The 15258-nt window shown below is 42.7% G+C and overlaps 1 protein-coding gene across 3 annotated transcripts in view; it reads right to left on the minus strand.

Annotated features, from left to right (window-relative positions):
• Positions 1 to 14016: 14016 nt before the first annotated feature.
• SEL1L2 (SEL1L2 adaptor subunit of SYVN1 ubiquitin ligase) overlaps positions 14017 to 15258 on the minus strand; it is a 100263-nt gene continuing 99021 nt past the window's right edge. For all 3 annotated transcript variants that reach the window (XM_075527840.1, XM_075527839.1, XM_075527838.1), the window contains one exon: positions 14017 to 14136. In XM_075527840.1, coding sequence (XP_075383955.1) covers positions 14017 to 14136 — 120 coding nt within the window. The remainder of the gene's footprint in view (positions 14137 to 15258) is intronic.

The following is a 15258-nucleotide window of genomic DNA, read 5'->3' on the forward strand; positions in this document are numbered from 1 at the left end:
TCTTTCCTGGATCGCTTGCTCTGGGGGTAGCCAGCTGCCAATATCCCAAGGACACGCAGGTGGTCCTGCGGAGAGAACCTAGAGGTGAAGGACTATACAACTTCCAGCCACAGCCAAGCCTGAAGATGCTTGTAGACCCAGCTGACGTCTTAACTTCAATCTCCTGAGAGACCCTGAGCCAGACTCATACAGCTAAGCCACTCAAGAAACAGAATAAATGTTCCTTAAGCTACCATGCTTTGAAGTAATTTCTTTCACAGCAGTCAATAATGAATACACTCTCTTTGGGAAAAGTTGATTGTCCTGATTAGGTTACATGGTTACTTTAAGTGCAGAAAACAGCCTGATTCTTTGGAAATATATAAAGTTAACATATCATATTTGTTCTCATATAAAACTAGATCTGAGATACTCTTGCCTGGAGGTTTGATTTCGTGGTGTTTCAAAGTAGTGTACCAATGTTTCCCATGGTACATTTAGTATCAAATCCCATTTCCCAGGGGCATAAGGATGAACTTTCTGAAACCCTGACAGACTAGGTCCAAAGTGAATCCAGAGAAGACTAAAAATCCAGTGGGCTAACTAACTCTTCATGGTTTTCCCCATTGATTCTCATCTGACTGAGTTGTTGAGTCGTTGACAGCTCATTAGAATGGAATATTGTCTCTGAAAACTTGGCTACCAGGCTCTGAAATGAGTATAGTGTCTTATTGATAATCAATAAAGCCAGACAAAGGTCAACTTTGGAAAATTCAATATGAAACTGGAAAATGGCGTCAAGCTAGAATCTCAGGACCGAATGTCATGTTTGTGTTCAGGATATTCACTGCTAGTTTAATCAGAGAAGAATAAACCAAGGCAGTTATCCGGTCCCAGTGTTGAGTATGTCCTTATATTGTCAGTGGGAGAATGGGGAACGAATTCCAAAGGAGAACTTGGTGGTTCTTGCTCCAACAGAGTGGAAGTACAAGAAAAAGCATGGACTGGGAGTCTGGGTTGTAGTCTTGATCCTGCCTATTTCCCCCAAATCCATCTCTGACCTGTGAATTGTTATCATAAATTGTAGGTTTTATCCAAAAATATCCTCAAAGGAGACTGCAGATTTGCCTTCCAAATTCCAAAAACTCTAAAGTCACTGCATTGAGTTGATTCTGACTCACAGCAACCGTAAAGGGCAAGGAAGAACTGCCTCTGTGGGTTTCCTAGGCTATAAATCTTTACGGGAATAGAAAGCTCCCTCCTTTGCATGCAGAGCTGATGGCTTCCACCTGCTAACCTTAGTTGCCCAGCATGCAGACCACTCTGCCAGGAGGCTTCTGCACACCCATATTAAACTTCAAAGTTCCACAAGAGCCTTTTCCAAACAAAATATCTCCATCTTTCTTTCCTTCATCGGGAGCCATGGCAATGGAGAGCCACTGCGCTGAAGGAGCAGCATTGCGCTCCTCTGGTATGCAGGCCTGAAAAATGACTGCAAACTTGACCTCATGCTCTGGGTCACAAGACACGAGGCAGGACCACCCTTTCCATCTTGACAATTTCTTGGACACCATTGTTAAAATGTGGGGGGGTGGGGGGTGGCACATACATCCCTTCACAGTCAACGTTGATTTGACCTGGGGGGTCAGGATTTGAGAAGACAAGCACAATGTGATTTGTTTTGGGTCCCCTAATATTAAAAGTGGGCCCAAATCCATTATTACTATCTTTCTGGACCACAAGGAGGCATCAGAGCCCTTAAGTTTGAGCAACCTTTTCATATTTCCCATGGAGGATGCCATTTTTCATAATTAACAAGCATTCAGGATTGCTTCACAAAACCAAAAGTCACTGCGATCAAGTCAAGTCAGACTCAGGTGACTCAATGAGACAGGTCAGAAGAGCCCTGTGGGGCTCCGAGGCTGTACATCTTCATGGGGGCAGAAGTGTCTTATCTTTCCCCCATGAAGTGATGAGTGGTTTTGAACTGCTGACTTTGCTTAGTGTCCAAAATTGGGTAAAACGTGACCATGTATGAGCCCAGGGGACAAAGTGCTGACCACTAGCCACACAAGGACAGAGAATGTTGAGGCATCGGCAGCATGCTGGAGCATCAAGTGAAAGAATAAAGATATGAAAATACACTCTCTAACCAAGTCAGACTCTGCACAATGTCTTTAGAAGCCAGCTGAACACGCATTCTGAACAAAGACAGCTTTATTTAACCCATAACAAATTATCCTTATCTGATAAAACCTTGAATTAAAGCTATTGCCAAGAAGTTTGCCAACCCTTTGATGTGCACTATCATCTTTCATTCAATTTTCACAACTATCTACAAGGAGTACTAATACTATTGCTCCAATTTTCAAATGAGGATTCAAGCTTAGACACGTTGACTTCAAAGTCAAGTAAATGTCAGAACCAATATTAGCTATTTTAAGAGTACAAGGGGGCTTCCAAAAGTTTGTGGAAACATCGAATTAAAAGACGACATCTTGACCTTGGTGACCCAGGCATTGTGCTATGTTACCTGGACTTCACACCTTGGCTTTTTGAGGTAGACAGCATTCTTCATAGTCCACAACAAAAGGATATAATAGGGAAACCTCTCTAAGTTAACCAGGTAGTTATGGCAATCAATAGTTTTCATTATTCACAAAGTCTATATTTGCATTTTAATCTACGCTAAATTTTATTTCTAATGCCCAAATCAGTATAATGTTCTCACAGTCATTCTCAGAGTGGTGAAAGTTTTGAGTTGTTCATTCACAAAGCTGCCCTAGTGTTGGGAAAACTTCGCTGAACAGAACTTTTGAAAATAATAATTTAGTAAGAATAACATTAATATGTCAGACATTATTCTAGGCAATGATTTTAGAGCACCTTTTAAGAGTAATTTATTGTCTGTGTTGAGCTGCTAGCTCACTGTTTGTTCTACATGAATTCCCCTCTTGTTCATACACGAAGATTATTAAGCAAATCAGCTTAACGGCAGTGCTACTTTTTTTTTTTTTTAACAAAAGACTACATTACAAGATCCCAGAAAGCTGTTTTGTCTTTATGGCAAAACCAAATCTCAAATATAACAAATTTCTGCTAGTATTCTCTTAGGTGAAGATTAAATGCTTCTTCTTTTAGAGACACTTAGAAATTATTTTCTACATGATAATATATGAATCAGGACAACTTGTTTTTTACAAGTACATATTGGGAAAAATGTTTTCATATCAAGATATCCAAATGCTGGCTGAAATTAAGAGAATACCACAAAATAATTAAAATTAAAACTTGTAACCTAAAAAAATTCTATTCTTACCACACATGGTATCTTCGTTATCTAGTACTACTAAAACAGAATTTCCACACGCAAACTAAAATAGCACAAATCATTTTGAAGGCTAGAAATCCAAAATCAGGGTGCCAACATATTGGGACAAGCTTTTTCTCTCTGGACTCATAGAGAAGACACTTGTCAGCTATCTTCTCTGGGTCCATGTGCTTTTCAGCGCAGGTGCAAAGAACATGCTCCACTCCCTACTCTTCTTTCTGGCGATCAGAGGGCCCTCTGAGCCCTGCTCACTTGTTTAATCTCCTTCATCACTCCGGAGATTGGCTCAACTTAATGCTGCATTACGCACTCTGTCTCTTGGACATAGTGGGCTCTAATCCTACTTTAGAGGTTGGGATTTACAACATGGGGGTAAGTGATATAATTATATAATGCTATAATTCATGGCCTTGCTAAGTTGACACATATTTGGGAGGGGTGGCATATTTCATTCTAGCACTGGAAAGCTTTTAAAGCAATTTTATGCCATAAAATTTTGTTTCTGATCTAAGAGGTTACCTGGGGATTATAAATCTTTTGCGCTGTAAAACATCAGAGCACTTTTGTTTTGCAGTTGAAACGGGGTTCTGCAGGGAGGAAATAGGCTTTCTGAGGTCACTGCCTCGTTAGTGGAGACAAGAATAAAGCCGGTTTTCATGTCTTGTCCAGAAAGCTATGGCAGGTTCGCATACAACCATGACAGAGTCCACCTGCTGCAGGACGAGCATCTTGAAAGGAGGGACAAGGGTGCACTGTTGAGATTCTTAGGGGAGTTCCTCAGTACAAACCTGTGATGTCCAGAGGCACTTCATGCTACTTGCAAGACTCAAGATTGAATTTGCGTATGGAAGCCTACTAGACCATCTCCCGCTGGTCCCCTGGTTCTGCTACTGCCACTTCACTGCTCTGGCTTCTTATCTTATGTCTTCAATGTCACAGCTGTTTCCTGAGTTAAGGAAGTTCAGTGTAGGGATCTTGGGTCCAACTGACATGTCAGTTCAAAGAACAGACAACAAAGAGGGACTTGGCTCCCCGGTTTGGAGGAAGAAGCTGCTGAAAACCTTGTACATCGCTTCAAAGCATTTTCAGATATTGAAAGCCTTGACCAAGGAAGAATATTGTCAAGATGCTACTGGAAGTTGGGTCCCTCAGGTCTGAGGATGTCCAAAATGTGATGGAGGGGAGCCGACCACATTGACGTGAGTCTGGTGAAGCCTGAGGGAGGGAAGCTTTGGGGTTCTTCATTTGCTAATGGGGCATGCCTCAAGGTAAAGGGAAACAGCTGCAAAATTCTTCTAATGATTGGAACTTGAAATGTGCAAAATATGAGTTAAGGAAAATTGGAAGCGGTCAAAAATGAAATGGAACACATGATGATAGATATATTCTAGGTATTAGTGAGCTGAAATGGACCTATATTGGCTATTTTTAATCAGAAAACATGTGATTTACGATGCTGGAAATAACATAATTCAGAGGAATGGTGTGGCATTCATTGTCAGAAAGGATCTTGCTCAATCCATTCTGAAGTACAATGCTACCTATGATCAGAAAATATATATCTGTCTTCAAGAAACTCTAAACAATACAACTATTACTCAATTTTATGCACCTACCACAAAAGTTAATGATGAAGAAATTGAAGAATCCTACCAATGACATCAATGGGAAATTGATCAAGCCTGCAATCAAGATGCATTGAAAGTTACTGGTGTTTGGAATACAAAAGTTGGAGGGGAAAATGATGGGAAAAAATGGTTAGAAAATAAAGACTTGGTGATAGAAATGAAACTGGACATCACATGATAGAATTTTGAAAAACCAATGACTTGTTCTTAGTAAATACTTTTTTCAACCACACAAAAGGAGACTATACACATGGGCTTCCCTGGATGGAATACACAGAAATCAAAATGACTACATCTGTGGGAAGACATGATGGAGCAGCTCAATGTCAGCAGCTAAAACTAGATCAGGGGTTGACTGTGGAACAGACCATCAATGGCTCACATGTAAGTTAAGTTTAAAGCTGAAGAAAATTAAAATAAATACACAAGAGTCAAACTATGACCTGGATTTTGTACCAAAATATGACCTTGATGCTATCTCACCTGAATTTTGAGAACATCTCAAGAACAAATTTGAGCTCTAATGGGAGAAGACCTGATGAACTCTGGCAGGATATCGAGACTACCAATCATGAAGAAAGCAAAAGGTCATTGCAAAGACAAGTAACGAAGAAAAGATCAAAGTGGATCTCAGAAGAGCCTCTGAAACTTGCACTGAATGATAGAGTAGCCAAAGCAAGGTTAGGTAAAAGATGAAGTCAAGGAACAGAATAGAAATTTTCAAAGGACAGCTCAAGCAGACAACGCCAAATATTATAACGAAATGTGCAAAGACCTAGAATTAGAAAAACAAAAATGAAGAACACTTTCACCATATCTGAAATGGAAAGAAGTCACAAGAAAAGATTCAAGTCTCGACTTGAAATTCTGAAAGATTCTAGAAGCAAAATAGTGAATTATGTAGGAAGCATCGAGAGAAGATGGAAATAATACATAGTCACGGTACCAGGTAGAACTAGTTGACAGTCCACCATTTTGGGAGGTAACATCTGAGCAAGAACCAATAGTGCTGAAGGAAGCAATTCAAACCGCACTGAATACATTGGCCAAAAATAAGGTTCTGGGAGTTGACCCATGTTTCAGCGAGCTGAAGAAGCACTGGAAGCACACACTTGTGTATGCCAGGAGATTTAGAAGACAGCTACTTGTCAATTGGCTGGAAGAGATCACATTTCTGCCCATTCCGAAGAAAGGCGACCCCACAGAATGTCCAAACTACAGAATGATATCATGGATACGGAACACAAGTAAAATTATGCTTAAGGATCATCCAACAATGGTTGCAGCAGTACAAGGGCCGGGAAGTGCCAGAAGTTCAGGGCAGATTCAGAAGAGGACATGGAACAAGGGATATCACTGCTGATGTCAGATGGATTTTGGCTCAAAGCAGAGAATACCTGAAAGACGTTTAGTTGTGTTTCGTCGACTATGCAAAGGGATGAGACTATGTGAACCGTAAGGAACTGTGGATAACCTTGAGGAATGGGAATTGCAGAACACTTTATTGTGCTCATTCCGATCATGGTGTGTAGTCTTCAGTATGGATTTCAACTCAATGTGAGGAAGGAATCCTCACAACTGAACCAGTAGGCAACATAATGATCAACGGAGAAAAGGATACAGGATGATCCAGTTGTGAGGATTTTGATATTGCTGACAGTGAATCACCTGTTTAATGTTTGAGATTCGTGGGTGGCACTCCAGGGTGGCAGAGTCTCAAGTCTTCTGGGACTCTGTCACTTGAACCCAAAGCAGGAAAGCAGAGAATTAATTGAATTTCTGCCATAAGTACATGCTTTGCCTGGCTAAGGAAGATAAAAGGATATCCTTCTTGCCCCCAGTGACCATAAGACACCTGGATTTCTTCAGGCTGGCAGATGAGAAAACAAAGAGAACCAAGTATGGCTCTGACTAGTCTGTTCAGTTCCACCTTCCAAGATAAGTGACCCAGGGTCTGGGCTGCACTTTTCTTCTGCAAATATTTAGAGTGGAATTTATGTAACTTGTTGGGTCAGGGACAGGCTATCAGAGCCTCAACCCTCCTCCCTGCACGTACCAGGAAATGAAGATGACTGACAAATCTCAGAACTGGCCCCTAGAATAACCATCTTTCCTCTCCATCTGCAACAGCTGGACAATTAGACTAAGGAAAACCATGACAGCAGTAGGAAATCCCCAGCAGCTGCAGCCCCAACCCCTTCCCAAAGAGGCCCTCCTTGGCCCCTCCTTTAAAACCCACCGCTCTCCTCACTGGGTGGGACTTCCTTGGGCTACTAGCTAGACCACAAAACCTCATCTGAGAGCTTCTTTCCTCATAAAGAGCTGTTACAGCCTCTTAACTTTTTCTCTCTTTGTTTATCCTCATGCCTCAATTTACCTCTCAACTCTGGTAAATTTAAAAACACGATTGTATATCAATTATTGCTGCAAATCATTTACTTCTGCTTTCATTTAGAGATGGAATCTAATACTTGACCAATAGGACATGGCTGAAATAAGGTGCTAACGCTTCCAAGGCTAAGTTGTAGGAAGCCCACAGCTATCGTCTGGGTTTCTGTGGATACTTTTGCCAGGATTCTAATCTTCCATGCAAGAAATCCAACTACCCTGAGCCTCATATGCTACAGAGATCCCATGTGCTACGCCGGGGATTCGGACCAATAGGCTCTCCTTAGCCCAGTCTTCCGACCATCCCCTCCAACGTGCCTGGCATGTGAGTGACGCTGTCAGGACTCTCTAGAACAGACAATGTACCTAAAGAACAGAACCAAGTGATCTTTGTTGAGGCCATGCAGCATCAAAGCACCATCTAGCAACCCCCTGCCTGAATTCTTTACCTACAAAATCCGGATATATAGTCATTATTGTTTCAACCCATGAAGTTTTATTAAGCGGCAAAGGATAGCTGGGCTAATAACATGAAGGAGCTAATTTACTTTAGAGTTAGATTTGAATTTAAATTCTAGCTCAATTGTTTATCAGGTAGGGGGGTTACTTTTTTTTAAGTTGGCATCACAAGACAATTTTACTTAGAGATTTCTGGGAGAAATAAGAGGAGCCTAGGTGGTGCGGTGATTATGAGTTGGACCTGTAACTGCAGGATAAGCAGTTTGAAACCACCAGCCTCTCTGAGAGAGAAAGACGGGCTTTCTATTCCCATGAGTTACAGCTTCACAGACTCACAGGGGCGGTGCTACCCTGTCATACAGGGTAGCTTTGAGTTGGCATTGACTTAATGGCAGAGAGTTTGGTTTTGAGTTCGAGGAGGAAGAAATTCTTACTAGCTAGCACGCCTGGTCTCTGATCCCAAACCCCTCACCCTCCACATCTGGCCCTGTTCCACCTCCTCCCTCTTCCACCCTATTCATACTCATACATACCAGCCTTCTCGAGAGTTCTGGGAAATATGGTCCTGATATGTTGTCATGGATTCCACACATGCTCTGACCAAATCCCCACTCTTGCACATTTGCCCTGTCTCATGGGATCAGAGATGGAGGCCACTTCTATAAGGGTTCCTACTTATATGGAGCATATCATCAACCTGCCCAAGCGAATAGAAATCTCTACTAATCTATTCTATATTTAGGGGAGCAATCTCTTTCAGGTGGAGATTCACCTATATGATCTTAACAAGTTACTTAGCTTCTCCAAGGCTCGTTTTACCCACATATACAGTATGAGTAGTCATTTCTATCTCCGAAGCTTATTGCGGAGCAGCAGAGGACTGGAAACGTCTGTCACAAAACCAGTGCTACTTGCTCTTTGCAATCTTGTGGTGACTGCTCCCTATTGTACCCTCTACTCTATGGTAGCAATAGGGGGATGTAGCAAGAAACAGCACTGCAAGCTGCTTCCCTCAGTATTTCACTGTCCTCTTTCGTGGACACTCACTGCCAGATCTATTAAAATGCAACATTCAATGTCTTAGCCTAATCCATTTCTGAGGAAGAAAGGGTTTTCAAGGGACATTTAGATAAATTGTCCAAGTGGCCTTTTCTGGTTTTATTTGTTCTGTGGACTATAAAAATGCTGGTGTACTGGGTTAAATGGTGGGCTGTTAACTGCAAGGTCAGCAGTTCTAAACCAACAAAAGTGAGGCTTTGTATTCCCTGAACATTTACAGCCTAACAAGCCAAGGGGGTAGTTTTTCTCGGTCCTGTAGGGTCACTCTGAGTCAGAATTGACTCGATGAGCTGTGAGTTTGGTCTTATCTCAGGTGACACACCAGTTTCATATGTTGTTTAATTTACTAGTGAGATAGTTAAGATTTATTGTGCCAACCTCACTGATAAACACATGTAGGAGTAATTGAAGGGCAGAGAGATCAATGGCTCGGTGAGTCTCACCTCTTTAGTTCTTGAGTCTCTTGCTTTGTGATGGTCGGACCAGGGTGCAGCTGCCTTAGTCAGTGCCCTGCTTCAGCCGGCAAGGCTCACTTCCTGGAAATGACATCCCTGAGGAGAAGCAGCATGGACCTACCCTGATGCAGCCCTGAGTGCTGAAGCAGCCGTGTGGAGACCCTTGCCAGTGCTGAGATGCTTACACACTCACTGACTCGGCTTTCCTCCTGCAGTTGACATCATTGCATGTGTTTTGTGAGATGGAGGACAACTTTGTGGATTGGTGTTGGACATATGGGTTAACGTTGGACTTGTGGGCTTGGACAGCACTGGATTGGGATGTTTTCTTGATGTGCACTTACCCTTTATATAAAACTGTCTCATACATGTGGGTTTCTGTAGATTTGTTTCTCTAATGTACCCAGACTAACACATTATGGTACCTTAGGAGTGGGGTACTGGAGAAACAAATCATAAGAGGGAAAGTAGATATTTGTTTGACCTCTCCTTTATGGTAGTTTTTCTTCTTTGTCTAGCCAGAGATCAGATAAAGCCATACTGTTTACTCGGTTGTTTCCTGGGAAAAATATGGGAAGTATGAAAACACAAAGTTTGTAAGCCCACTTGTTTCAGCCATTAAAATTTTATCTTTAAATGGGTTTAGGCCACATCCGCAAAGAAAGCTTTGAAAAGATATGCCCCACCCAGTGCTTTGGAGTACTCAGGAACCAATAGTCTTTGTCAGAAACTGGAAAAAATCTGGAACCCCCCCAAAATAAAAATAAAAATCTGGAACCATGAAGAAAACTCCTCTCTGGGACTGAACATTAAAGGGAGCCTGTGGGCAGGCTGAGATGCTTGCTAGGTGACCACCTGGATCTACTTGTTGAGTGGAAGTGGGAGAAATGCAGCAATAAAGAGATGGTTTGAGTTTGGCCACTGACACCTGTGGACTTGGTTTACAGGAAAAAAGGAAAAGATAGCGGGTTTCCTGGTGTAAAGTTCATGACCTAGCATGAGAGAGCTTATTGAGAATTGGTGAGAACTCATGGTCTAATGGCATGGCAACCAATGGGGACCCTGTGGAGGCTGAGTGAGGCACTCCATATTGAGTTGACCAGAACCTGACCAGCTGGAGATTTTCAAGCCTGTGAACTGGTCAGCACATTGTTGCTGACTTTATGGATGGCCTTCCCAGATTTGACTTTGCTTATGGATGCAGACTTCACAAGGTTCCAACTGGAATGAAGATTCTTCATGTCGAAAAATGATTGTCTCCTCAGAGCATTGGGTTGATGTAAGTGGGCAGTATAGAAATTGAATGTCCCAGATTGGGGGGCTAAAGGCATGAAGTGGTTGGCTTACAAACTTTCATAGGTGGGTGGAATATATTCGTGGGATTAACGTGTAGGTGTTACTTAACTGAAATTGATAGGCGAAAGAACTGTGCACAGGTGTCAAGTTGGCAAGGGGTGGATTGAGATAGTTAAGATTTATTGTGCCAACCTGGCCGATAAACACATGGGGGAGTAATTGAAGGGCAGAGGGATAAATGGCTCAGTGAGCCTTGCCTTTCTATTTCTCGGGTCTCTTGCTTTCTGATGGTTGGACTAGGATACAGCTACCTTAGCCAGTTCCCTGCTTCAGCTGGCAAGGCTCACTTTCTGCAAGACATCGCTGAGGAGAAGCTTCATGGACCTACCCTGATGCAGCCCTGTGTGCTGGAGCAGCCATGTGGAGACCCCTGCCTGCGCTGAGATCCTTTCACGTTCACTGATTCGGCTTTTCTCCTGCAGTCGGCATCATTGCGTGTGTTTTGTGAGATGGAGGACTTCTCTGTGGATTGGTGTTGGACATATAGGCTAATGTTGGACTTGTGGGCTTGGACAGCACTGAGTTTGTTTGTTTTCTTGATGTGCGCTTACCCTTTATATAAAACTCTCATAATATGAATTTCTGTGGATTTGTTTCTCTAATATGCCCAGACTAACACAGCCATGGTTCCTTTTTAGAGGGCATTCTGTATTATGACTGGGTGTAAACTGGACCACACCCTATGTTTTCCTGGAATATACTATGGGGCCACATACAGTTCTACACACATGATATCACCTCGAAAGCCAGACCTCTATTTTCTGACTGAACTATAGTAGAAAAGTTGTACCATGGTCCACAGATGGTCAGTTATCACTTAAGAGCTATCAGAAAAACATGAAAGCCAAACAAATAGGGGCTCTGTGGAGTAGGTGGATTATCATAATTAGAAAATAAATGGCTTAAGCACAGAGGCTCCTTCTTAGTTGGTCAAGTGCTGGGAGGTGCTTATTTGTCCCAATGGTGATGGCTTTGGCTACAATGGCTGCTCCAGAGAAGGGGCACTTTGAGGAACATTGTAATGCTTTCAAAATCCTGAGCCACACATGCTTTTAAAACCTGCTCCACTTGTCACATTTATGTGGAATGATTAGCTGAAACAGATCATTCATGGGCTTATGCTGTCCTTTTCATGTATTTCATGCAGTGTTCTGCTCTGCACAAGAAGCCACAAAACATCTTCCTTTCTTCCTAGCCTGCAGCTATTTTCCTTATGTGGGATATAAACAGACTTTTCCCCAGCTTTGTCTCCCCCAAATATGTGCCTAACGGTAACGGATGCTTACAGATATTTTCCCTGAAGGCATTCAACCATCAGATTACTGTCTGGTCCACTGTAGGTGGGGCTCTCACCCTACTGATAAGGGTAGTAATTGTTCAGTAGAGAGCTTAGAATAGGTCAAACCTGCTCAGTGACATCCAATGTTGTGCAAGGCCTGTGATGATTTGTTACGGGCTGGCTCCCCTGACATCTAATAAGCTAATTTCTTATTCAGTATTGGAGCATTCTGACTTCCATTCTCCCCTGTGCCTTTTCTTCCCTCTGACTTGCTCAACTTCCAGAGCTCTGTGAGATATAATTATGGAGTTGACCTGTGAATTAGGCCCTGGCCGGAAGTCTGGATCTCCACACCTTCCTTGTATGTTTGTATAGATTTTCTGGATCTTCTGAAAGTGGAAACTTTTTGAGGTCAAGTCCAGGAAATTCTAAATACTTGGACCTCAGACAGGCCTAGTTTTAAAGTCATGACCAAAGTTTATGGCTAATATGTGTACATGCTATTGTTTATATGGTGCTTTAGAAATTAGGCTCACTTGAATAGCAAAGTAAGTATTATTTCCATTTTATTGAGAAGTACGGGGATTTGAAGAAGAACTAGGCTAGCTAAAACCAAGGACGAAAGCCAAACCCAGAGCTTCTTTACCATTTCATCCTACTTTCTGATTACGATCGGCATAAGAAATTGTATATCTTCCTGTCCTTAGGTTGGATTTTTAAAATATGGATATTTTTGTTCTTGTCAGAACGTCCAGCATTTTAACTGGAGGGCTAATTGGAAAAGCATAGGTGCCCCCCAGATCATAATCAACTCAGTTGTCCCCATTTTCAAACCAAATTGTTTTGAATTTTTAAAGACTGTTAAGATTATCACCATTGGGGAGGGGAAAAAAAAGATTATCACCATTGTAGGTGCCAAGCCTTAAATTAGTTCCTTTCTATACATCATCCCACTTAATCCACATATCAGCTCTCTAAGCCAATCGTTATGAGTCAGCAGTGGTTCAGTGGTAGAATCCTCACTTTCCATGCTGGAGGCCTGGTTTTTATTCCCAGCAAGACAGCTCATGAGTCGCCAGCCACCACCCCTCTATCAGAGGTGTTCCAATGATGCTAACTAGATTCCCGCTGAGCTCCCCGACTGACATGGATGATGAGGAAAGGCCTGGAGAACTCCTTCCAAAAACCAGTCAATGAATACCCTATGGAATACCATGGTCGGATCTGCAACTGATCATGTATATGGCACAGTACTGGGAGTCTTTTTGTTTTAATGGACACATGGTCAACACGACTTGGAAGTCCATTTTATGGCTGCTAACAGCAACCAGAGGATAGGTATCATTATGCCATTTTACAGATCAGGAAACAGATTCAGAGAGGAAGAAGATCTAAGGGAAAAATGAGATTCAGGCCCAGTCATTTCCTCACCCCTCCTTTACCCCAAGCCAGAGGCCTCCACTTTACTTTGGCCTCTGTCCCAGAAGGTTGGTACCACTTGACTCTATGAATACACCAATTGAGAATTCTCCCCCACCAAAAAAAAAAACCCGACAACAACCCAACAACAACAACAAAAAACAGGTTATAATGAAGGGCAGGGGAGAGCAGTACAATGCTGGAAGACCACAAATTTGTAATTGTTGTCTTTATCGGTTCTGAACAATCTGTGCCGCTGCCCTCCCAAAACTCCTCTCTTTCCCAATTCAGTGTGTCTATAGGAGCCCCCCACCCCCCCCAATAAAACTTACCTTGTTCTCTCACAATGGGAGGGTTGTTACAACCAACAATGTGATAATTGGTGGAATTCCCCCCCACCTTAACACAAGACTAGATCACTGAGATCACAAGTTGAAATTAATTCTTAAGTGACTTATTCCCTCCTCCTCCTGAGGGAACAGATTAACCAAGATGGAAGACGGAAGTGGTTTCTTCATGGCTTCAGACTTGGCTCAGTTTCCACCGTAGCTTGAGTAGGCAATCTGGGGCAGGCTTTTGATTTTGATGAGGACATTCTTTATTCACTGAGGATGCCTTAGAGTAAACTGAATCCCATAGGCAGGTTTCCCCATGATCCAGCTCCTAGCCATGGCGACTTCTAAGTAAGATAATCAGCAAGGCAACGATTAGGCCAATCACAAATAAATCCCAGTAAGGCCCAATGGTGTTATCCAATTCCATCCATTTCCATCGGCTTGTGAACTGTGGGTAAGAGACATGCTGTAAAAAAAAAAAAGGAAAAAAAAGCAGACCCTCCCTGTCTTTTGAGATCATTATCTTTCCCTTACTGTACCCATCAAGGCACACATCCCCACACACCTCCCGCCTTAGCCCTGACCCTTCATTCTTTTAATATTGAAAGACATGATCTTTTCTTACTTGCTTATCATTCTTACAGATGGTTTAACTGACACCTTTATTTATTTTAGCTTTTTATTGTGAAATGAGTGAAGATTTACAGAGCAAACCATCAGTTTTACATTCACCAAGTCATGCATATTGTTTCATCGTATGTATTGGAATCCCTCAATGTAACTCTCCCACCTTCTCCCTATGTTTCCTGTCTCCATTTTTTCCATTTTCCCAACTCTCTGCTCTGTGTCCTGGGACAAATGCTGCCCCTTTGATCACAAATAGTCAATTATTCCAAAGCGTGTGCCCTTCAATAGTGTAATTTTTCTACCAATGGCCCAGTCCACAGTTCAGCTGAAAACTGAGCCACAGGGGTGAATCAATTTCACACCTAGAGAGTTACCAAGGATCTGATCTCTTTCTTGATTCCGAGTTTCATTTCACGTGTTTCTCCCACTCTACATAGGCTCTCTTGGCACTGTTGGGTAAGTTTCGGACTGCCCGACTGCAAGGTTGGTGATTCAAACTCATTAGCTGCTTCACATGAGAAAAATGATTCCATCTGCTCTTTTTAGCAATCATCTTCAGACGTAAGGAATGAATGGAGGTCGGGGAGAATGAGGCAAGCCCAGTTACAGCAAACGTACAGGGGCAGGTAGCAAATTTGGTCTTGAACTCAGGGTGGGGGGTGGGGTGAGGTGAGAAAGTGAGGATCCTTGAGCCTGGGGTGTGGGATGCAGTGGGAAGAAGGCCCCCCTCAGAAGGGGGCCTGAGTGTGGTCCAGTTGGGGGAGGCCACAGGGTCCACCCCCAGTGCTGAGGAAAAGGTACTTGGCTCAGTCTCCTTCTGTCCACAACCCATACAAGAAGATGGGAGTCCCCTGGCCCCCTTCAAGGGCCTGGCAGCTGCTGTTGTTCATGTACAGCCTCAGAGATGCCATTTAGAGTTGCCATGAGTCAGAAGTGATTTGAT

Source organism: Tenrec ecaudatus, chromosome 12 (genome assembly GCF_050624435.1).
Source record: "Tenrec ecaudatus isolate mTenEca1 chromosome 12, mTenEca1.hap1, whole genome shotgun sequence".
In the NCBI taxonomy this organism is placed as follows: domain Eukaryota; kingdom Metazoa; phylum Chordata; class Mammalia; order Afrosoricida; family Tenrecidae; genus Tenrec; species Tenrec ecaudatus.